Below are 26108 nucleotides of genomic sequence, written 5' to 3' on the forward strand. Positions count from 1 at the left end.
ATTTCACCAAAGTAAACATTTTCAACATGCTCAAAAGTGATTTATATACAAGGTGCAAATGCCTTGTGCTATGATGTTCTATTACATACCCCAAACGTTTAGATAAAAAGCAAGTTTTGGTGACATTTCACGCCGCAGGTGCATTAGTTGGCACAGTGAAGTAGTGGTAAGCATCCACTTTTATAAGCTTTTGGATCTGGAGCGGTGTAGGGAGATACCCCTTTTACGATATTAGTGGTACAAATTGTGTGGACAAGAGTAAGGCAGACTGCACGGTTTGTTCAAATGTGTGAATATGTCGGGAGGAAGACTGTAGGGGTCGGTAGTTAGCATTGCTAATGGTATCCTCATTTTCTCTAAATCTGGCATCTCAAGCTCAATTGAGTTGGGGGCCGCTGAAGATAGGCTGAGGTTGGGCCGAATAGGGTTTTCTACATACAGAGCGCTGATCAAAGCTTACTGGTGTTTTAAAAAGGGACAGTGTTTTATGATTGTCCTCTAAATGTCACTGTAATGTGTAGTACAACCAAAAATGATTCCGAAGAAGTCTACAAACTATCAAGATTGAAAGTGAGTAAAAAGCACCCTTTTTCTCTGAATTATTACCCAGACTTCCACAGACAAAAAGAAGGCATATATATACTGTATATATATATATATATATATATATATATATATATATATATATAGGGCAGCACGGCGGCGCAGTGGTTAGCACGTGTGCGGCACAGTTTTAAGGTCCTGTGTGGGTTCAAATCCAGCTACCGGACTTCCTGTGCGGAGTTTGTATGTTCTCCCAGTGCTTGCGTGGGATTCCTCTGGGCACTCCGGTTTCCTCCCACATTCCAAAGACATGCATTTCAGGTGGATTGGCCAGTCCAAATTGTCCCTAGGTGTGAATGAGAGCGAGTTGTCTGTCCCTGTGTGCCCTGCGAATGGCTGCAACCAGTTCAGGGTGTCCCCTGCCCACTGCCCGATGATTGCTGGGATAGGCTCCAGCACCCCCGCGACCCTACTGAGCATAAACGGTGCAGCTAATGATATGTATATATATATATATATGTATATATATATATATATATATATATATATATATATATATATGTATATATATATATATATATATATATATATATATATATATATATATATATATATATATATATATATATATATATATATATATATATATATATATATGTATATATATATATGTATATATTTTTTTTTCTAAACCAATAAAATATTAGGGAAGAACAAAAAGGTGGTAGTCAAATCTCAGAAACGGCTGGGATGATGATCAGCACCTCCAAGTCTGAGATCATGGTTCTCAGCAAAAAAGGGTGTCATGCTTCTTCCGGGTTGGGGATGAATTCTATGTAGTATCTTGGGGCCTTGTTCACGAGTGAGGGCAGGATGGAATGGAAGTCCGACAGATAGATCGGTGCATAGTCTGCTGTCATGCAGACCGTGTACCGTTCCGTCGCAGTGAAGAAGGAGCTGAACTGAAAGGCAAAGCTCTTAAATTACCGGGCGACAAAAAAAAAAACAAGATCCCGGATACAAGCGGCTGAAATGAGTTTCTTCCACGGGGCGGCTGGGCTCTTCCTTAGAGATATGGTGAGAATATCCGGAAGGGACTCAGTGTAGAGCCGTTGCACCGCATTGAGAGGAGCCAGTTTATGTAGCTCGGGCATCTGATAAGGATGCCTCGTAGATGCTTTCTTCCTGAGGTGTTCCAGGCATGTCCTACCAACAAGAGGCCCCAGAGACGACCCAGGCCACCTTGGAGAAACTACGTCTTTGGACCGGCCTAGGAACGCCCCAGGACCCACTGGATGAGCTGGATGAAGTGGCCAGGAAGAGGGAGGTCTGTTCTTCCCTGCTGAGAATGCTGCCCCTGCCAGCTACGGATAAGCAAAATAAAATTGATGGATGGATACAAAGGAAAGTAGGGCAAAAGAAAGCAAATAAGGAATATTGAGAAAAAAAAGAAAAAAAAAGGAACTTCCATATTAAGGCAGGGGCCTCAAACTATCATCTTGGGGGCCATAATTGCCCCCTGGGCTGCAAGTTTGAGACCCCTGCTCTATATAGAGCCCTTTGTGGTTTCCGACAAGGTGAGCCTCCTCATCTGACAGCTGCATAATATTTGTTTGATTAGTTGTTGCCAAATGTGTTGAATAGTATAACTGTTTTTGTTGTCTACCGTTTACTGGCCTCATCCACTGTTTACCGCAGTTTACTACTGTCATGGAGTCGTCACGTGGTTAGGTCACGTGGGTGTAAAGGGTTAATAGAGCACAAAAAGACAATATTATATAATACAAGACAAAAAAAAATCCAAGTGTTTGTTAGATAGCTTAAAAATAAACAAAAATACATTCAAATGTATGCTATACACCTGAAACTGTGTAAGATACTTTTTTTATAAAAATTGTCAAGGGGCGCCCTTTGCTGGACCTAAGTGGCACTTTAAGCAAGTCTCTTCACCGTCCCAACGAAATTCAATGACTCTTATTTGCACTGAATTAAAGTGCTGAGTGGCGTATAAATGGCTGGACATAACTGAACGATGGTAAAATCTGTTGCTAACGAGCTTAATAATTTGTAGTTACAGCCCTACACTATTATCATTATCATTGTCATTTGCATACATATTATTAACAGCATCAAGATTATGTTTATCATCGTCATCATCATTACTATTATTATCTGCACCATAATTCATAATCATTATTATCAATATTATTCACAATAATATAATTTGAATGTGTTTCAGTGATCTGGAAGATGTCTTCTCTTGCTCTTTATGGTTCATTTGTGATATTTTAGGGAGGACAGGGGATGGACCAATTTGTTTTCAAGTATTTCAAATCGGGAAAATGTGCTTGGTACACAAGCAGTTCCAGCTAGGAGCAGGATTCTGGAACAAATTATGCACGTGTAAAGAAGTACCACTTTATAGATGAGTTAAAAGCAGCCATTCAGTCAGGTTACTTTTAGAAAACATGCTTTAACTTGAACTGCTCCGACAAAGGCGGCAAATGTAATGTAAATGTTAATGTAAACCGGCTGTCATATTGTGAAATGGATTGAGAATATTCCATGCATTCATCTTCATAATTCATGCCAATCAACGCAGAAAGAAAAACAAGATACAACATGAATCTATTTTTGTGACTGAGCATCAACACTAAACACTGCAGTGACAAATTGTCGTAAGGAGGAATGAGAGGAATAATGATGGACAATAATGCCACATGTGTACTGTTGCCAGTGTGTGAGCATGTGTGCCGATGAATCTCTCATGGTGACAGCGAGGCCGGCAGCAGTGAATGTCCTTCTGGGTGGGACAAAGACACACAAACGCACCAGCACACAGATGGAAACGACCACACTAATGCATCACCCCTGTCTGCACACAATACGCCACAAATAATGATGAACCACCGCAGCATTAAACTATTTTACACAATGCTCAATTTATTACTTCTCTCTCCCTCTTACTCATTCCCTTTGTGTCAACGAGTGATCTAATAAAGGTACGATAGTTTGCCTTTATCGGCACATAGTTTTTATCCATTAGTAGCATATTAGGATGCAAAATGAGGAAAGGTGGGGGTGTGGAAAGAATGGGTGGAGGAGGAGGGAGCTTCAAATTGGTTTAAAAGCAACACAGGCCCTAGGCATGAAAAAACAATGAAGCGCCTTCTTTTTTGAGAACAGGAATGCCAAACTATGTTTCTTTAAGTAAGCTTTTAGTTTGAGGGTATAGACTACTACACAGCCCAACTGCAATACGTATAGGTATGTGTGTAAGGGAAAACAAAACATGAAAGATTGGTTTACCGATAAAACACAAACTCTTTTAAAGCCATACATTTCTCTCCAATGAAAAATCTAGATGCCAGCCATTTTGTTGTAATCTTGATTCATTTTTCATTGCCTAAAAAAAATTTAGTTCTCTAGCTATAAAGGCATAGAAAAATATCAAAAGAAAGCTTAAACCCAAATCTCTCATTCGAAAATACTTTTTGTATGTTTCTGGCTTCACCATTGTTTAGTAAACAACAGTTTACTATTACTAAGGTTTTTTCAAACATGCTTCCAAAGTTTTTTGGGGAAAGACGGCTTCTTGTGAAAGGATTCATTTCAATGAGAACTTGCCACTTCGGTACTTTTTTTGCATTTGTGATATCTCCAATGTCTAAACAGTGCTTCCCATAAACACAAGGGCACTTTGCTTGCAAAATAACGTTTTATTGCAAGAACACTGAATTTATGCACGTTGCATGAACTTTGCAAGAACTTTCCAACACCTAAGTTTTTGGTAACGTGATCGCTTGATTTTGGTCACTCAGGGGCCAAGACACTGTCAAACGCAGAATAGAGGAAGCAAACCAACACGAGGAAGTAAGGGCTCCTTAATGTTTGGACACAGATCTGATCAAGCCATTCCTTCTATTTAGTGGTGATTCATCAAACTGAAATTATGCTGTTCATAATGTATCAAGATACATACTGATCATTAGCGCCAAAGTCTTTAAAAAAAAACAACAACGTAGTTTTACGTTTTGGCACTCAAAGACAATGCTTCTGAAAACATATGCATTTGTTACTGCTCTGAATGTGTCAATTGTGAATTTTTAAGGTGCAATTATTTAACCCCACGTAGATGTTTGCTTATCAAGAGACAATTTTGAGGGATAAACCTACAGTTTTGTTCAAAGGAGCTGTATGGAATTTGGAACTTTCTAACTTGCTGTCACCATCTCCTGGCTTGTGTCATCATTTCAGCCTCAGTCAGCTTGTTCATAAGAATGTGCAAATGCGTGCATTACCTAGACGAATGCAAATAATTTATCCTTTTTTAAATTTTTGGGGGGTCTGGGTTGCAGCAGGCCTTTTTTTACTCACACCATTTTAATGCTACACTAAAAATTGAAACAATATCAAACCCACGATGGCCAAGCATTACGTCACTTTCCAGCGCTCTCATACCCCCATTCTTTCTACCTAAGGTGGTCTGTCCTAAACAACTTTGCTAAAAGTAAAAAAAGCAGACAGGCACAATGAAAAATATAAAGTAAGGGCTTATTAACTCAGTTGGAAATTAGAAACACATCAATAAAAAAATATGTAACTTTCAAAATGTTAAAGACACCTTAAAAGTCACACGCAACCTTAAATATGAAATCAAAACTCAGATTTAAAGTGATAGTGTGTAATATATAGCCTGTACCAGTGGTAAATAAAACTTAATTCATAAAAAAAAGAATAAATAAATAAAAACAATAATTTTAATGATAGGCAAAACACAAATTATCATATACACATCCATTTTTAAAATAGAGTGAACCCTTGCTGTATTGCGGTTTACTTTTGGCAGTTTTGATACTCCTAGACCATACAACCCATACCACACACAGTAAATGCGATCACAGGGGAAGGTAGCGGAGGGCTTTGTATGAGTCTGTGTCTGCATCTTGGGTGGACATGACTGTGTGTGTGCGGCCGTGATAGGTTGGTTTATGCTGTCAATTAAACAGTGAGTGGGCGCACAAGTCAATATATCCAAACATATATCCAAACATAACAAAACACACAAGCAAAACACAGCGACAGCTATTATTTTAGCTGTTATTTACATAAAAAAATCAAACTCTGGGGAAAGTCAGAAGACCATACCAAAATGGTGATCACCAACGGGTGCTCCGTGGATTCATATCAGGTCCAGACGGAGGTGGCGTAAGAAGAGAAAGCAATAGCTGGACCGCAGATCTGGCCCACGGGAGCTATGCTACACAACTCTCACAAACCACCCCTGCCAAGCCTGTATCTCACCAACGCCAGATCCATTATCTATGATATGGATGACCTGGAGCTACAATTAATGGGATTCCGCTACATTTGTAACTATTGTATTCAGACCTGGCTCATTCCATGACCCTAAATGCTAGTGTAAAGCTAACTGACCACTTTCTACATTGTTTTCTTACACTGAAGAGATAAGCAAGGGGCGCACATGAGGTAATCACAAGAAAATGGTTAAAATACACCAAAACAAAGCACAAACATATATTAACATATTAACTTTCTTCAAGAAAAGATATGCTGTAAAAAATATTATTCCTGGTTTTTGATATAATAGTGATACAATATCATCTCAGGGCCCGTAAAAAACCTTCTTGCAGGCCACATCTGGCTCATGGCCCTTGCTTTGACCTTTGTGTCTTATACATTTAAAAGGCTTTTGCAATCCCGGATAGACTTAATAAAAAAATATAACAATTGTGAAAAACAAAAAAATGTATTATCTTGCTTCGTTCAGTGTAGCATAGAAAAGTCATTATGAATTTCAATTAAGCCATCCTTGGGCAGCAAGGGATGCGTCAGAGGGAGGGGATTATTGTGCTGCAGACAGATGTTTAATAATAATGGTCGAAGTTACCCTGCCGAGTAACACACATTCTCTCTGCTGCATCCTGCTGAGGCACGTGCACACAAGCATAGGCAAACACCAGTTACTCATCACTCATAAGTTGGTTCACACAACAAAAACTCACGCACACACACAGTCAGGAGTGGACTGTGACAATCTTACTCACACATGAACTCATCCAGTGACACACACTGTTAGTTTATCAGGACAATGTGTGCGTTTGTCTTTATGACAGGTGACTAGTGCTGCTCACAGTGCATAGGCCCCTCATTTAGGAGCAATGGGTATGGAGAACAACTGGTTAGATAAGCTTTCTGACTGCAAAGAGGTGAGTGGAGGCGTGTTAAATGGCAGGCCCCGCATGGAAAGATGGGGCATTTGGCCAACAGAGCCAACTGGAGAGTGGATGGATGGGTAATATTGGCTAATGACTGCCTCAATTTGAAAGCAAAACATTGAAATAAAATGCCAGGTGCATAGCGGCATGAGAACGAAGGCATGTACAGCGGAACCACCAACATCTTAATCTTGCTGGTATAAATATACAAGGAGGAGCAAACCATTGTATAATGAAATTCAATTAAAGTTATTGTCACGGACCAGGAACGGAGACGGAACCCAGTAGCGTTCGTTTTACGCAGAACAGTGCTTGCATCCACGATCCGATGATCGTCGGTCACGGGTAGCGGATAGCAGGAACGCGAAAGTGGCACTTCCGTGTCGAGCGAGGGTGATCGTTGGCAGCGAGAAAAACAGGTCGATGGTCGGGGCGGAGGAGCAAAAACAGAAACAGGTCCAGAAATGAGGTCGGCAACAGATATCAGGCAGGAAACAGGGAAGGATAGTGTCGGAGAGTACAAAAGCTTGCCTAGCAAAAGCGTAAGTTCGCAGACGGTCTGACGGGTTCCTTTCGGAAGACGGGAGTTTAAAAAGAGTTCAACAGCCAATCAGGCTGTTGCCACCAACGGGGCAGCCGCAGGTGCTCTGAATCAGTAATCATGACAGTTATGCCATTTAGTAGGACTGCGCGATTAAATTCAATCTAATCAATATTGCAACGTGACGTAGTGCAAGTGTGTGATCTATGTTTTTTTATTTTTAGGGAGAGATGGAACGAAGAAGAAACCGAGCAACAGGGTTGGTGTGGCATGTCTTGGAGTAGGTAAAAAAAAAGTCTGAACGACCGGGGCAGAAGAGAAGGTGGAAGGGAATAACAGGTCCAAGTTTAGAGTCAGAAGCGCAGATAAACAGGTTCCGGGTGTAGGCTTTGCAGACAATCTGACAAAGGTAGACAGTAAGGCAGGGCTTTAAATTCATAGCTTGATTGGCAGGGAATCCAGAACATCTGGTGGTAAACGAGAACAGACAGGTGGAACAGATCAGGGTGCAGTGACAGAGCAGGGAGGGGATTAGTGCCCGTTACCGGTAGAGAGAGAGCTCACGTCAAACACGACCCGTGGCGCTTCATAGAACAATACAAAACAAGCTAAATCACTAGCTGTTAATCACAAGGGAAGAAATACAATGGCAAAGCGAAGCAACCAGAAACAACTGTTGGCATCATTTTTAAGCAGACTTGTCATGAAACATGGCAATAATGTCAAGCATGTGCAAGCACTTTACCAAAAATTGGAGCACTTTTCAAACCTTGAAAACACAACATTAACATTTAAGCATTTTCAAGGATTTCAAGCACCCGTTTGAAACCTGCTAAAAACAAAAACACCTTAAAGGGGAACATAGTCACTCCAACCAAATAAACCTAGCAGTCATGTATATAAAAAGAGCATCTTTCAATGAAGTGCTTTCATGCTATATTTTTCCGAGTCACCCTTTCACCCGGTGACACCTTATCAGCACACCAGCAGGACAAATGGGTTGCTGTCGTAATCACAGTCTTGTCAGAAAATGATACTTTGAATTCGGTGTCTGCGCAGTCTTGTCACAAACGAGTACCTTCAGTAATTTCCGGGGCGTCCGTCCTCCCACCATTCAACGATGGATAGCTTGAAGTGTAGCTAGTTCACCCCGGAGTCATAACTCTATGTGCGACATCTGCCTTCTGCTCTTCACAACTGCTGTGGCCCACAGAGAGTAAATTAGCCTGGGAGAAAAACATAGAGGAGAAAAAAACACTTCTTTTACTTTAAGCCAGTGTATCTTTGCACAACACATATGGAAGCAAACAATGTCATTGTTGATTCTTTATCTATAAATGATGGGGTTGCCTAAACATATTTTTAGACAAAATAGCCCGAGAGATAAATTGGTTCAAATTTGAACACTGTATTGGTCATATTTGACCTAATGTGATAGTGTGCAGCGCTTTGAACATCGTATCAATTTTATCGCCAATCTCGCACCCCAAAAAAATGTTTTTTTATTTTGTTAGTAAGGATGCTTATGTTTTATCTATTGTAATCTTGTAAAGCCCTTGTACTGCTCTTAAGTACCTTGAGGGTACAGATACCCTATTCCAATAAACGACTGTAATATACGGGTTTGCAAATGCACCATAATTTAGTTATTGAAAAAAAACTTTAGAAAAGTTAGGATTAATCTCTAATATGTAGCCTAGATGTATATCTGCTTGCACACACACACAAACATGTTGAAGGATCATTTCGACATGTGAATAAAGCTGAAGAGGTGGGGGGGAGTAACCAAGTGTGTGTGGGGGGGGGGGCGGGGGGGGGGGGGTGGCAAATAAACAGATAAGTGATGGTGAAGAAGGAAAGATGAAGATACTGACAGGAAAAGAGGAAAAATGGATGATAGGAGAGAATAGAGGGGTTATGGCATGGCAGATGAATCAATACATAGGATCTCCATCCTCTGAAGATTATGTTCACTTAAAAAAAGAGTTGTATAAATGGGTGACAGATGTTTGTTTATGTAGCTTGCCTGTTGACCAACTGGATCTGGTGATGAGGCTAACCAAAACATGACATTATAGTTTTGTTTTCAACTTTAGTGTTGATGAAAGGCTAAAACAATTCAAAATAATAACACAAATGTATGCAAAATAAAGGATGTGACAAATTTGAGGGACCCACTCACATTTCTGCAGGAATTTCAATGTAATGTTCAATGAAATATGACTGAAGAAATATCACTTTGACACAATAAAAATAAGTATGGCAACAAAGGCCATGGCTTACTGGAAAGATATCCTCTGGTCTGATGAGACATGGATTATTTTTTGGGCTCAGATGGTGTAAAGCATATGTGGCACCAACCAGGTGAGGAATACAAACATGTTTGTGGGGTGAATAAAGTCAAGCATCGTGTTGGGAATGTCATGGTTTGGGGCTACATGAGTGCAACTGGAATAGGGGTGTTGCATTCAATTAAGGGAAACACAAACTCAATAATGTACTGTGAAAAAATTATCCCCTTCCTCCAGAAAGTGGCCAGCTTACCAATTTATCTCATCTCATCTCATTAGCTACACCACTTATCCTCAGTAGGGTTGCGGGGGTGCTGGAGCCCATCCCAGCAATCATGCGTGGGCAGGGGACACGCCAAACTGGTTGCCACCCAATCGCAGGGCACACGGGGACAGACAACTCACTCGCTCAGTCACACCTAGGGACAATTTGGACCGGCCAATTCACCTGAAATGCATGTCTTTGGAATGTGGGAGGAAACTGGAGTGCCCGGAGGAAACCCACGCAAGCACGGGGAGAACATACAAACTCCGCACAGTAAGGGGAGCTGGATTTGAACCCACGCGAGAGGTTCCCATGACCTCAGAACTGTGCCGCACACGCGCTAACCACTGCGCCGCCGTGCTGCCCCTTACCAATTTATATTAAAAGAAAATAAGTCTGATGACATTATTTATACCAGTGTGCTAGGAAATACTAGTGGGCAGTGAGACGTTGTATCTGGTGTGCCAGAAAAAAAGCATGCCATCCTTTAGTTTCTTTGCTTTCTTCAAGTAATCAGCCGAGTAATTAAATATTCACCCATATCAGTAAGTGGCAGCAGAAGTACATTGTTTCATTCTGTATATTTGTATCTGATTAAGAGGTAGTACAGGGAGAATAATTTAATAACTTATTTGGTTCGAGAAAAATGTTAAAGGTTGCACTGCAAAAAAAAAAAAAATTGAAATAAAAGGCAGTAATAATCCTGCACGTAATTGTACCGATTTTAATTGTTTTTTATGTTTGATGTTTAAAGTTTTATGTCGGTCGAAATTCTTAACCACTGGGGTCGTAGGGGCATTTTCTGTGGACATTTTCTGTGGTTTTATTTTACATAGGAAATAATGAAAAACGATGAAACAAGGTAAAAAATCTATTCCACTGGCAGAAACGTTTTCATTATTTTAAGTATATCTGGGTAAAAAAAACATGATAAATAATATACTAAACCTTGAAAAACAGATTTAAAATAGTCACGAAAAATTCCAAATTAGAGCAAAATTATGTATTAAACTAAATAACCACAATTATCTCCTGGATAAGAAAAGCATAGTCAATTTTTGCTACATGATTATTTAATATTTCTTGAAATATATTCATAATATGAAACAGGTGGTGACGAGAATGTATTCTAAATACATTCGACCGACGTTGAACATCTGGATTTTTTGATGAAGATCGGCTTTTAAAAAAGTTAGATAGATTCTGCTTTTTTGCACGTGAGAATTGGTAAATTAAGTTTTAAAAGGGGTATGGGTTAAATAAATAGTCGAATTTAAACTTGACTTGTTTTATAACCCATCTTTTTAATTTATTTTATTTTCATTTATTCATGTGCTACGTCGCTTATTTTGGAGATCAAAAGCGAAATTTTTTGGGTTTGAACAATTTTATTGACACTATTAACAGAAAATAAACCATGTGAGGTTTGAACAATTTTTCTCGACAATTTTAACAGCAATTAAGCATATTCACAATTTCATTGTATCTGACAATATGACGTTTTAACATTTTTTCAGACATTTTTAAATGGGTCAATAAACTAATCACGGCAGATATTTATCATTAAAAAGGTCATGGGTGATGGAGTAAAAGAAACTATGTAAGGAAACGTTTTGGGTAGCCTAGTATTTAAGTGGGATGGCTGACGCTTGCCTCCGTTATCGTAATTTGCTTTAAAGCAATCAACACGCTCCCAACGTGTACTGAAAATGTTTTTCGTCATTGTATTCAAAAGCAAATTACTATAATTAGTATCGGTGGAGGATATATGGTCTCATATCGAAGGGTCAAAAAGCGAATAGTTAAGAGAAAAACGAGATTTTTTTTCTACCGGAAGTAATCCGTGTACTTTCTATGATTGTCAGATTCGTTTCCAAGGCAACCGAAAACGGACGCCGGAATAGACATGGCGGAGCTACAGCAGATTCAAACTGTGCTCGATGAGTTCCAAAAGTTACGCTTCTACAAAGCAAGGTACAGTTGCACCATAAACGCAGGTTGTAAGCTTGTGCTGAATCATTGGCAAAAAAAAAAAGGGAAAAAAAAAAGTTTTCCACGCGTAAGCCATTTTTCACACTACAGTATTTTACTTTTGAGGTTCCTCAGGCAGGAATGAAAACAAACTGTCGCTAAATGTATCAAAAACAAAGGTTATGTTTTTGGGGGAAATCCAAATAAAACATTGAAATACGAATAAAGCTCGGTAAACTTCAAATCGAAAAAGTTAAGAGTTTAATTCCCCCGAGTGATTATTAGCCCTGATAATAGCAGGGGACCGCGTATAAATAGCATACTATCATAATTAGCTAATAACATTGCAGCTATGTTTAGATAGAAATATTTGATGAGAAACCCCTTTGAATAATGTACAATTCATTAATTCTGCTTTTATAAGTTATTATACAGGACTGTCTCAGAAAATTAGAATATTGTGATAAAGTTCTTTATTTTCTGTAATGCAATTAAAAAAACAAAAATGTCATACATTCTGGATTCATTACACATCAACTGAACTATTTCAAGCCTTTTATTATTTTAATATTGCTGAATTTGGCTTACATCTTAAGAAAACTCAAAAATCCTATCTCAAAATATTAGAATATCATGAAAAAGTATACAAGTAGGCTATTCAACTAATCACCTGAATCATCTAATTAACTCGAAACACCTTGCGAGGGTTTCCTGAGCCTTAAAAACACTCACCTTGGTTCAGTAAACTAAATCACAAGTATGGGGAAGACTGCTGATCTGACTGCTGTCCAGAGGACCATCATTGATACCCTCCATCAGGAGGGTAAAACACAAAAAGAAATTTCTCAAAGAGCAGGCTGTTCACAGAGTGCAGTTTCAAAGCATATCCACAAAAAAGTCTGTTGGAAGGGAAAAATGTGGCCGGAAACGCTGCACAACCAAGAGAGATGACCGCAGCCTTAACAAAATTGTGAAGAAGAGCCGCTTCAAGAATTTGGGGGAGCTTCAAAGACAGTGGGCTGAAGCTGGAGTCCAGGTATCAAAAGCCACAGTTCACAGACGTGTCCGGGAAATGGGCTACAATAGCCGTATTCCCATGGTCAAGCCACTTCTGAACTCAAGACAACGGAAGAAGCGTCTGACTTGGGCTATGGAGAAGAAGCACTGGACAGTTGCAGAGTGGTCCAAAGTCCTCTTTTCAGACAAAAGCAAGTTTTGCATTTCATTTGGAAGTCAAGGCGCCAGAGTCTGGAGAAAGGCTGGAGAGGAGCAAAATCCAAGTTGCTTGAAATCCAGTGTGAAGTTCCCACAGTCAGCAATGGTTTGGGGAGCCATGTCAGCTGCTGGTGTTGGTCCACTGTGTTTCATCAAGTCCAGAGTAAATGCAACTGTGTACCAAGAGATTTTAGAGCACTACATGCTTCCATCTGCTGAAAAGCTCTATGGAGATGAGGATTTCATTTTCCAGCATGATCTGGCACCTGCCCACAGTACCAAAACCACCAGTAACTGGTGCACTGACCATGGCATCACTGTCCTTGATTGGCCTGCTAATTCCCCTGACCTGAACCCCATCGAGAATTTGTGGGGTATAGTTAAGAAGAAGATGAAAGACACCAGACCTACAAATGCAAATGAGCTGAAGGCCGCTATCGAAGCATCCTGGGCATCAATAACACCTCAGCAATGCAACAGGCTGATTGCCTCCATGCCACGCCGGATTGATGCAGTAATCCGTGCAAAAGGATTCCCAACCAAGTACTGAGTGCATCAATGGACATTTTCAAATGTTTGATTTAGTTTTGCTGTTATAAAATTATTTTTTTACTTGGTCTGAGGAAGTATTCTAATATTTTGAGATAGGATTTTTGAGTTTTTTTCAGCTGTAAGCCAAAATCAGCAATATTCAAATAATAAAAGGCTTGAAATAGTTCAGTTGATGTGTAATGAATCCAGAATGTATGACATTTTTTTTTTTAATTGCATTACAGAAAATAAAGAACTTTATCAAAATATTCTAATTTTCTGAGACAGTCCTGTATATAGATTTGGGTAAATACTGTACATATTAGAGTAATATAGAGTCGTTTATTCGAATTTAGATGAAAGCTCTTAGGATTTTTCATACACTGAATATAAAGGACATACTCTTTTTCTTTTATAAATTGTAATATTTTGACATCTGAAGGTATAGAAATAGATATATTATTAGTATACAAAGCAACTGAGCTCCAGCTACCAACAGATATTTAACAGTTGTTTCTCTCCAGAGAAGACACTCATTATGTCAGAGGAATTGATAACTTCAATGTCCACAACATTGAAAAGCCATTGTGCTATCCCAAAAGCTATTCAATTATCAAAAAAGTTAGATGATTATCCTAAAATTGCCCCATATTTGTCTTATAAAAAAACAACTTTACTTATTTTGGATATAGTAAAAATAATTACATTATGATTTATTTGTGCGTTACATGCGAAATATAGTAAAGATGATTACATTATGATTTATTTGTGCGTTACATGCTATACAGTGGGACCTCGCTACTTTGCGGTTCGACGTTCGCAGCTTCAGAGCTTCGCGGTCTGTAATGGTTAAAAATGTTTTTTTTTTTGAAGGGGCGTCGCTACTTCGCAGATTTTCACTTTTTGCGGGTTTTTTCGGCGGAACGTCAACGGACGCGGGATAAGGCGGCCGGCTGTCGGCGTGGGTCACTCTCGGGCTGCGTGACGGAGCGAGTTCGGCTGACGGGGCGTCACACGGCGCGACGCGAGAAAAGTAGGCGGGCGTGAGCGGGCTATCCCCGTGACTGGGGGTAGCCCGCTCGTCCGACGACCCCAGTAGCGCGGCGCAACGACAGGCAGCCGTCCGCGCGCGGCGGGCGAAAGGCGGCGGACTTGCGCGGGACCCCCGTAACTGGGGAATCCCCCTCGGCGCGCTGTTCTCGTTTCCCGGCGCGCGGTTTCGGTGCGGCTTCCGCTTCACCCCCCCCCCCAACCCCACAGGTCCCCCCAGCTACCGCTTTCCCCCGCGGCCGCCCGTCCGTCGGCCGGAGCCATCGAGGGCCGTGTAGCGCGCGCGTGGGCCTCCGCGCCAAAAGCGCCCGACCCGCTCGGCTTGTCGCGGTGTCGTGCGTATTGCGCCTGAAAGTACCCGCGCCGCGGGTTAGGGGCTTGCTCGCGGGAGCGACCGAACAGCACCCGCGGTGCGGCGCAAGTATAAACCCTGTCGTGAATTTGTCTCCGATCGTCCCGGGTGGACGTAAAATCGCCCAGCTGTGTACGACTCTTAGCGGTGGATCACTCGGCTCGTGCGTCGATGAAGAACGCAGATAGCTGCGAGAACTAATGTGATTTGCAGCTACGATTGGCTGGCAACCAGTTCAGGGTGTCCCCTGCCCACTGCCCGGAGATGGCTGGGATGGGCTCCAGCCCCTCTGCGACCCAAATAAGGATAAGCGGTGCAAATATGAGATTTTTTTTTTTTTTTTTTTTTGAAGGGGCATCGCTACTTTGCAGATTTTCACTTTTAGCGGGAGGTTTTGGTCCCCATTAAACCGGGTCTAAAAAATAATTTAAAAAAAATAAATAAATAAACTTTTTTTTTTTTTTTTTTTTTGAAGGTGCGCCGCTTCTTCGCGGATTTTCACTTATCGTGGGTGGTTTTGGTCCCATACACGACTTGACTATAGTTTAGCGTTTTTTTTTATTTTTTTGTTTTTTTTTTTGTTTTTTGTGTGCAAATATGTTGTTGTTGTTGTTCACTTTTTTTGATTAGGCGTTAATGCTGTTTTTTTAGTGATGTCCCTGAATAAACTTTCTGCATTAATCTAAACGCAAAAAAAAAAAAAAAAAAAAAGATATTGCCAGTTTCACCTTAATTTAAATCCATGTCTTTGCAATGTTGGCACTGTTACCACAATGAAAAGAAAAAAAAGGAAAATCAAGCTGTTATTTTATTGTTTTTCTCAGGTTAGTTGAATCAACTAGACAGCAGGAGTACAGGGCTGCTATCAGGATCCAGAGCTGGTTCCGGGGCTTGCGGGTCCGTTTTTACATCAGGTAATGCTTTATACCAAGTACCAAGACTTCATTTGTCATGTGACAGATTACAGCTTTTTATTTTATACAAGCCCAACCATTTTAGCGTCTCTATTTCCTCCAGGGCTTATAAAACATCGAGGCAGCCTCAGTTTTGTAAATGCAAAGGGGATACCCTGATCCTGGCTTCTTCCCATAATTGTAGGACTTCTTTGTAAATGGCCTTGAGGAATGAAGGCCGCTTGCTCCGTGATCTTTTATTCCACACGCGTACACTGCCTAGTTTGTACTGTGACCCAAGCACCATTTTGCAGGGTCAGCAGACACACCTCCAGACAGTAGGTTAATTTAGATTACTTCAGTTAATTGATCAATACATTAAATGGATAATTAGCAACAATTTTAGCTGCTTAAGTGCAACTCTGGGGTTGTGCTAGCCCACTATAAGCATTGATTTTCCAGGTGTATAAATGGCCTTTTGGAAATTGATGGCCTCATTGCAGGTGGGGATTTGCAATGGACTTGCATTTAGAGTATGTTTGAAGATGAATACATATTGTGAGCAGCTGCATAAAGGGGGAATAACCTCATCGGCCCTGATAGAAATGCCCGGAGGAGCAGCAATTTTCTGTGTGTCTGTGGGTATGTGTTACATTAACGTTTCCGTGACCTTTGAATTCAATTCCTTTACATCATAACACTTGTGAGCCGAAAGCAAAATCAACTGTTTTTCTTTCTTTTCAATAAAAGCGGTTCGAGTTAATAATTGATTTCCCCTTTTTTAGTCGACACTTAATTTAGAAGAATTTCATGCAGGATTGCCATTTTCCATTGCAGCTCTCGCTAGCAGTCTTGCATTTTAGGTTCCATTCGACACGCCAACAGAAAGACTCACAATTTACTTTAAGTTTTCCACAGCATGTCAGGCCTGCAAAATGCCCATCTAATCTTCTTCCTCATATGACTTCATGACAGACATCTGCATGAGAAGGCGGTCATTATACAGAAGATATGGCGAGGCTTCAGAGCAAGGGCATGTTGCAGACAAATGGTGATGGTAAGCGAGAACGAGGAAATGCTATAGATATATTGATTTAGTTATGATAGCATGCATTATATTTAAATTTCTATATGCCTAAGTCCCTGCGTGTGACCTTAAAAAATATAATTCACTCATTACAGATTGGGAAATTAGCACTTTGAAATATGATGTTTTATGCTATGGAATTTTATCTGCATTGCAATTCCTGGGTTGCATTTAGAGCGAATGTAAGGAGTATAGAGCAAGCTGTGTGTGTGCATATGTGTGCATTTGTGTGCTTTAGTAAAACAAGGCCGTCTTTTTGGCATATTGCCTCCAACTGCTTCTTAATCGAACAGATTGTTGATACCGGATCCAATACCCAGCGCTCTCACATATAATTTTCCCCTGGATTGAGTTTTGTAAACGTATCACAACAAGCTATTTATCATGCCGCTAAATTGACTGTTTGCTAAAGCATAACTGCCAGCCGCCATTTGGGAGTCGTTCAAAAAAATCCGGGGGAGATGGCGGCGAGGGGTGCCGAAATAAACGATGAAGGATGTGTCAGGACGCGCATATGGGCTGAAATGAGCGTTGTTTGGGAACAGACGAAGCCTCGTTTGAATTGCTCACGCTTTTCACATTTCTGAATTAGCCCACTGAGGATCTGTCCTGAGCTCTTCCATTAAAAGTTAAAGAAGTCCTGTCCAGAAAAATTTCTTCAAGCTAACATACCAAGCATTATAATGTACTGAATGCATTTTATGTACCTTTAAGTATTTTGACCTTTGAGTAATGACAAAAAATATTGAATCAATAAAATATGATTTAACTTGTTTTTTATTTTTCACGGCATGGTGGATGCAGTTGTTAGCGTGTATGTGTCAGGTTAGCATTGTCCCTGATTGGTTATGCCCAGGGATCAGAATTTTCCGCGGATCCGCGGATTTCCGCTGTTTTTGAACCCCAAAGGTCATTCCCGTAAATCGTCTAAATTCGATGAGAAAATATTTTGGGGGGGGGGGGGGGTATGATACGTGACTGTTTCATCACCCCAAGTTAGCATTTAGACCATTGGTCGATAGGTTCGCTGATAACCAATCAGCGGAGCTTTTGTTCAGAGCATAGGCTTTCTCAAACATGGCGCTCCTTCCGGTCTTTTCAAACGGTGAAATGAGTGTTTGAAAAAGTAAATATGAAAATACTAAGAAAAGAAGACGAGGCTTTTGTCTCCGAGATTGATAAAGGAATCAAGAATAAATTTTATTAGTCATGGCTGGAGAAGACTGTCACAGTAAACGTTAAAATCGGCGCAAAGATCGAGGAAGTTACAGAAACTTTGAGCCAGTTCATCGCAAAGGGAAAGCAAAGTGTCTATACTGTGTCGATCTGATCAATTATGGTACGCGAGGTTGTGTGGCACTGATCGATCATGCTAAAATGAACAAGCACAAAGCAAAAATAGCTTGCCGGCGATCAAATTATGCACTCGGATTCGCATTTAAAATCGGCAGTGAAACTAACAGTAACACCACCGGTTCAACATTATTGGCCGTTCCAAATCCTTCCACTTCAAATACTAGCAGCAGTCAACCACTGGTTCCCCTGTGTGACAGAAAATCCCAATCTGTGGTATTTATAAATCTATTTATTTATGAAATGATTTTATCTTTTGTGTTTATACAATATTTAGAACAGGATAAACAAAATTTAAAATTTGTTATAAACATGATTAAAATTAATTATTTTGTATCATCATGATCATGTTCAATATTACAAATGCTTTTAATGTCAATATATTATTATTTTTTTAATTTATATATATATATATATATATATATACTGGACTGTCTCAGAAAATTAGAATTTTGTGATAAAGTTCTTTATTTTCTGTAATGCAATTAAAAAAACAAAAATGTCATACATTCTGGATTCATTACACATCAACTGAACTATTTCAAGCCTTTGATTATTTTAATATTGCTGATTTTGGCTTACAGCTGAAAAAAACTCAAAAATCCTATCTCAAAATATTAGAATACTTCCTCAGACCAAGTAAAAAAATAATTTTATAACAGCAAAACTAAATCAAACATTTGAAAATGTCCATTGATGCACTCAGTACTTGGTTGGGAATCCTTTTGCACGGATTACTGCATCAATCCGGCGTGGCATGGAGGCAATCAGCCTGTGGCATTGCTGAGGTGTTATTGATGCCCAGGATGCTTCGATAGCGGCCTTCAGCTCATTTGCATTTGTAGGTCTGGTGTCTTTCATCTTCTTCTTAACTATACCCCACAAATTCTCGATGGGGTTCAGGTCAGGGGAATTAGCAGGCCAATCAAGGACAGTGATGCCATGGTCAGTGCACCAGTTACTGGTGGTTTTGGCACTGTGGGCAGGTGCCAGATCATGCTGGAAAATGAAATACTCATCTCCATAGAGCTTTTCAGCAGATGGAAGCATGTAGTGCTCTAAAATCTCTTGGTACACAGTTGCATTTACTCTGGACTTGATGAAACACAGTGGACCAACACCAGCAGCTGACATGGCTCCCCAAACCATTGCTGACTGTGGGAACTTCACACTGGATTTCAAGCAACTTGGATTTTGCTCCTCTCCAGCCTTTCTCCAGACTCTGGCGCCTTGACTCCCAAATGAAATTCAAAACTTGCTTTCGTCTGAAAAGAGGACTTTGGACCACTTTGCAACTGTCCAGTGCTTCTTCTCCATAGCCCAAGTCAGACGCTTCTTCCGTTGTCTTGAGTTCAGAAGTGGCTTGACCATGGGAATACGGCTATTGTAGCCCATTTCCCGGACACGTCTGTGAACTGTGGCTTTTGATACCTGGACTCCAGCTTCAGCCCACTGTCTTTGAAGCTCCCCCAAATTCTGGAAGCGGCTCTTCGTCACAATTTTGTTAAGGCTGCGGTCATCTCTCTTGGTTGTGCAGCGTTTCCGGCCACATTTTTCCCTTCCAACAGACTTTTTGTGGATATGCTTTGAAACTACACTCTGTGAACAGCCTGCTCTTTGAGAATTTTCCTTTTGTGTCTTACCCTCCTGATGGAGGGTATCAATGATGGTCCTCTGGACAGCAGTCTTCCCCATACTTGTGATTTAGTTTACTGACCCAAGCTGAGTGTTTTTAAGGCTCAGGAAACCCTCGCAAGGTGTTTCGAGTTAATTAGATGATTCAGGTGATTAGTTGAATAGCCTACTTGTATACTTTTTCATGATATTCTAATATTTTGAGATAGGATTTTTGAGTTTTCTTAAGCTGTAAGCCAAATTCAGCAATATTAAAATAATAAAAGGCTTGAAATAGTTCAGTTGATGTGTAATGAATCCAGAATGTATGACATTTTTGTTTTATTAATTGCATTACAGAAAATAAAGAACTTTATCACAATATTCTAATTTTCTGAGACAGTCCAGTATATATATATATATATATATATATATATATATATATTACATGGTTTCTGTTTTGTTGGATTTAATTCATTCTAGTGCAATTTTCACATAGCAAATAAGATAAATGCTGTTGACTTCAGGGGGGCTTCGCCCCCCTGAGCCCCCCACCGGGCTCCGCCCTGGACCTGGCCGGGGCCTGAGGCCCCTGGCTATTTCAGCTGAAAATGAAAATCTCCATTCTGATCCCTGTATGCCATGCCTTTCTTTATTGATCAAACCAACAGCAAACGGAAATGTACAGTATGTGTTGATCGTGAAAAAAAAAGAAAGAGAAGAGGACTGTTTTAAACGGGCATCCTTCATGAGGCTGACCTCTGGCTCAGAGACTGCTTCTTCCCTTGGGCTATTCACGAGCGCACAAAACTGAAAACATATCTTGTGACTTAAAAAAAAAATCTGTTTTTGCTGCTGCCAAATAAAACTGAAAATATGTACTATTGCACGAAACAGTGAAAGTATATACCTTTTGACTTATCTTTGACTTATCTTGTTTTTGTTGTTGCTGCTAAAAGTAATTGCACTTCTTGGCACTATTGTTACATTATATTCTTTCTCATTCACAAATATTGCACTATTACTAAATTTTATGTCAATCTTTAAGTGTCATGTTGTAAATATTTTTGTCTCCTTTTTATCTTTTAAATCTTTTTTATTTATATATATATATATATATATATATATATATATATATATATATATATATATATATATATATATATATATATATATATATATATATATATATATATATATATATATATATATATATATATATATATGTATAAAAACGTCGGGATAAAATCAGTTTTTGGGACATCTCTCCAGTTTGCTCCCGCAACTAGCCACACCAAGCATTTGCCGAAAGTGCACTGCATATTCTCTACTCTTTTGTGAGTCTCTCTTGGCAGCGCTTTCATTGATTATGAAATCTAGAGGAGAGAGTTTAGCCGTCATATATCTCCATTAGCTGGCTGCTTCAGCACCATAGATTTTTCTGGCCCTTGCGTGTGTTGTATTAAGAGAGCACCGTCCTCCCCTTGGTACAAAGTCCCACCTAATCGCTCTCTCTCTCTCGCTACGTCCATACCCGCCTTACACTTTCTTTTTTCCCTATTGTGCTCCGATCTATTCACGCTATGTGAAATATAGTATGAATAAAGAGTTCTTCATCTTTGATGCCTCCTGTGTACAGAACAGAGGGCCGCACAACAACAAGTAACGGCGTGTTTTACTTTTGTGTTCACAGGAAGCGTATTTTATCATGAAGATGAATTTCTACAACCAGATGGCAATCAGGGTAGATATTATTATTGTGTGTTTTGTGTGTGTTTGTGTGTTTTTTTAAGAAATGTTTTAACGTTCTTCCATTTCCAAAATGAACATTTAATAACACGGGATTTCAAATTCACTGTAACAAGAATATTTAGGCTTGGAAAAAAAAGTTTCACTGCTGGCATCTTAAAGGATGATGTATTTTGCAATGAGCCCTCTTAATTTTCAAAACCAGTTTTCTTACATGAACACTTTAGGGTTATTGCCTCCCCATTCAGATCTCTATTAACACGTTCTGCTCCAAGTCAACTCAAGGCACATTTACAGTATTTGTTTAGCCCTTAATCACAAAAAGTCTCAAACGAGCTGCAGAGACCACCATTAGCATTGGGGGTTGAGTTTTGATGTCCATTGCTGTCATTGGCCTTAAATGTGTCTGTTCATCTATAAAAAAAAGTAGCAAGTGTTTGACCCCAAATTTTTGTTCTTAACAATATTTTCATTGTAATCAGAATACTAAGGCCGGACCCTTTAAGTTAGGCGTTCACTGAACCACCTCTAAGTTGAAACCACTTAATTTTCGAAAAGGTTTCAGGAAAACAAAGGCCCTTATGTTGATCCAGGAATAATAATAGCCCTGGCCCAACCCTAAATGAAACATGAGCATATTCCGCTGTTCAAATGTTCCTATTTCAGAGGCGGAAAGCATTTGCTACTGTTTGACACAGCCAATATATCATCGCACCCCAGCTGTGACTGATGTTCTTGGCATTTTTACACAAAACATTTGCACGGAAACCTTATCGTTTTCACAATTCCATATGGCTTCTTCATTTGGCTTACAACTTCATTCTATGTCAACCCTTAAGAGCTTTTATAGGCCAACAAAAAGGAAGGAGGACCGCTTTTATTGAAGAGGTTGTGTTGCTGTCCAGCTGGACAAATGTTTGTTTGAAAGTCTTGGAAAAACTGAATGCTTTCAGTTTTATTGCAAAGTAAAACAAGCAGAACTGACCACCCAATTATTTCAATAAATGTCATATAAAGTAGGAAATATTTCCTGGATTGGATCCTGCCGGTGAAGGTCATTGAGATGATAGGTCAGGGGTTGCTGTCACCATGTGAAGTAGAGAACAAGCTACTTAAGGTGGAGAAAAAGCTCCTTTATAACCCTCATAAAATATTACAGCTTCCTTCTTTGGAGATCTGCAGTGATTTTAATGGGAAGGAAATAAATGTGAACGGAGAGGGGAATTGACTCCGTGGTTGGTGATGTAAGAAGGAGCTAAAGTTGAAACCTAAGGCGCCAAATAAGACTTTCCTTTGTAAAGTCAGTGTTTCACTTTTTGAGAATTTTGAGAATTGAGTTTGGATTTTGTCATACCGTCCCAACACTAAAGTCAAATTCAACATTATCAGAACAGTCCTGGCATCACTCTTGACCAAGGTACTGGCCCCTGGAGAGGAGTTACCAATAACCAATGCAAAGAAATGTGTCTCTAAAAATAGGATTATTAATGGTATGTATTAGTTAGGGATATTGAGTCTTGACACTGAATTTATGGATCACTATTTATGGCCTGCCATATATATATATATATATATATATATATATATATATATATATATATATATATATATATATATATATATATATATATATATATATATATATATATCCATCTATTCATTATCTGCACCCCTTATCACGGGGACAGACATTTCACTCGTACATTCACACCTAGAAACAATTTGGATCGGCCAATTCACCTGACATGTATGTTTTTGGAATGTGGGAGGAAACCGGAGTGCCCGGATGAAATCCACGCAAGCACGGGGAGAACATGCAAACGCCACACAGAAGGTTTTATCTCATGACCTCAGAACTGTGCCCCAAACAAATACGCAAGCGCGCACACGCTCACTAATATAGATTTATAAATAAAGTTTTGAGTTTGGATTAAGATACCTTAAGATAAGATAAAATGAAATTAGATTATGTTGCTGCTTAATGTTATTGCACTATATTTCTGACGCACTAACAATTTAGGCCAGTCTCCAAGCAATTCTTTGAATAATTTTCCCTGTTTATCCTGACATTATTTTTTATCTTATTTTTCTCCTTATATTGTGTTAATCCTGGAATACTATGTCTAATCTCGTATCTCGTAAGCAAAGCATTTTATGTTGTCACATATCAATAAAGACAATTCTAAATAAAATTGTTCAAACATTGACAATATATCATACAAACTTAGATGCAAAATTCTTTTTTCCAAATTTTGTGTTAAGACCCTTTTCAAATGTTACATCACAAATCTGTCCTCCAGGTATTTTCTTTTTTAATTGTCTGTTTGATTCTGAAAGAAGAAATTTAGTTTTAGTAACGTTCAAGTGTAGCAACAGGGCCATTGTCGACCGCCTGTATTTACGAAAATGTAATCGTTTGCTATTACAGAAATGCATACGTTGTTATTTAGCTGTTAATTGTATGTGAAAAGTAAATAATAAACAATTAATTGTCTTGGAGAATTATTTAAAGTTGCCCTTCCATCTTTTCTTTTTTCAGCTTTTGGCCCTCAAACAACATTTAGAAACCCCTTCTTTAATCATTGTGCTGCATTTTTGATTAGTTACATCTAAACTGTCAAACATATTTCAGTGACAAATGACATTGACTTGAGATTTTGACCACTTTTCCATTACCTACAAAATGTAGGTAATGTAATGTAATGTAATGTAGGTTCTATCATAACCGTCATTCAAAATTTAAAACAGGGGTATCCAACATGGTTCCCGCGGGCACCAGAATGCCCCTCTAAGGACAGCTGACGTGCCAGCAAACCTGTTTTGAAAATAGCTCACCAGTGTCGTGTCTTTGTTATTTGAGAAAAAAAATATATATTTTTTTTCAGTGGTTGACTAAGGCTATTTAACCACACTTCCAAAAAGGAATTTCATAATAACATAGTAATAACATGATAAATTATTTTAAAAATGTATATGGTTAGATTATTAAAATTTGTCACTAAATATGTAAATATATGTCACTATTGCATTTGCTTTCCAGCTATATTAGATTTAATTTTTAATTATCACATTATTTCTTTGACAATCACATTATTCATTTAGTTGTTATAAATGAACTATATGTTCATCCAAATATATGAAGGAAGTATTTACAAGTATTCATTTGGTCTTTCATTTAGGACTTTCCCAGCAATGTTTTAAGTGGCGTTCTGCCCTAATCTTATCATACAATCTTAAAAATCCAGTTGGGTCCAGTCTTAACAAAATGCCTCTTGTGAAAATGTGAGTTCCTTACTTTGCCATGTAAAGTTTAATGTTTCAGTTAATTTTCACTTTCGTCAATCCAGGCCCCTTTCCTATAAGACAATGGTGAGCTAGTTCCATGATGCTTGTTTTAGGGGTGACATTGTCCTGATCACAGGTCCAGAATATTCTGTTTGTTTATAAATGTTTTCCTTTTTAATAAAAATCCTCAACAGAACTGCTCTCTACAACTCTTGTTTTCTTCCTCCTAATACTCCAAAACTCCTGAGATTGAACGTGCGGCAGGACACAGATTGTTGATGCCAACAATATCAAACTGGGTGCCCTTTGTACTAAATAGTAACAATCTCATCTTTATAAAGGTTAGAGACTCCTGATCCAAAACAACAACAAAAATGTTTTGATTGGACAGAAAAGGAAGAATAATTCTTACACGAGATCAGGAATGGTTCAATTAAAAAAATATGTGAAAACGAGTGTGAGTCAATGTCCATAGTGTGAGTCAAGGTCCACTCACTTTCAAGGTTTAAAAACTGCAAAAACTTGGTATGTATGTGGCCTCACACTTGCATCCCCTGCAAGAGTGCTTACGAATGAGACTGAAATCCACCGCCAGTGACCCCTTCCAAGAACAAATCAGTGAAGGGTGACGGTTCTTGCCCAAACCTTTATTACCAAAGAAAAATTTGATAGAGTGTGAATGGAAGCGAAAACACGCAGAGGGAGAAACAATCATCCCCGAATCCCCTGTGTCACTTCCTTTGAATCATTTTTGCCATTGCTCTCCAGTTTATGCTGCTGTGCTAGCTAACAGAAGATAATGTATTAGAGCTGTAATAGAAAGCAATGTTTACATGCTGCACCTCGGATTTGTATCACATTCAACAGCATTGATTTCACTTGTCAACAGAGGTCAGAAATAACTCAAGAGGCGGCAATTACTTTATTTAAAATTATCTATTGACTCGTAGATCAATGCTAATTCTCATTTTGCTCTTTGTTGTTTTTCGCCCCGTCCACCAGCCGCCGTTTTTCCCATTGCACCTTCTGATAGTGTGATGGTTATTTTACTTGCTGTTGTTTTAATCTCCTAATTAGTCTGAAGGACGTCCGGCCTTCTTCCCAACAATGCTCCACTCTTACGCGTGAG

At 39.2% G+C, this 26108-nt stretch overlaps 1 protein-coding gene across 1 annotated transcript in view; it reads left to right on the forward strand.

The window, feature by feature from the left end:
* The first annotated feature begins 11644 nt into the window (after window positions 1-11644).
* spata17 (spermatogenesis associated 17) overlaps window positions 11645-26108 on the forward strand; it is a 64526-nt gene continuing 50062 nt past the window's right edge. The window contains exons 1-4 of the mRNA XM_088333299.1: window positions 11645-11853; window positions 15823-15912; window positions 16867-16948; window positions 21639-21689. Coding sequence (XP_088189425.1) covers window positions 11786-11853; window positions 15823-15912; window positions 16867-16948; window positions 21639-21689 — 291 coding nt within the window. The 5' untranslated portion in view covers window positions 11645-11785. The remainder of the gene's footprint in view (window positions 11854-15822; window positions 15913-16866; window positions 16949-21638; window positions 21690-26108) is intronic.

Source organism: Urocampus carinirostris, chromosome 4, assembly GCF_059441175.1.
Source record: "Urocampus carinirostris isolate Australia breed hairy pipefish chromosome 4, RoL_Ucar_1.0, whole genome shotgun sequence".
In the NCBI taxonomy this organism is placed as follows: domain Eukaryota; kingdom Metazoa; phylum Chordata; class Actinopteri; order Syngnathiformes; family Syngnathidae; genus Urocampus; species Urocampus carinirostris.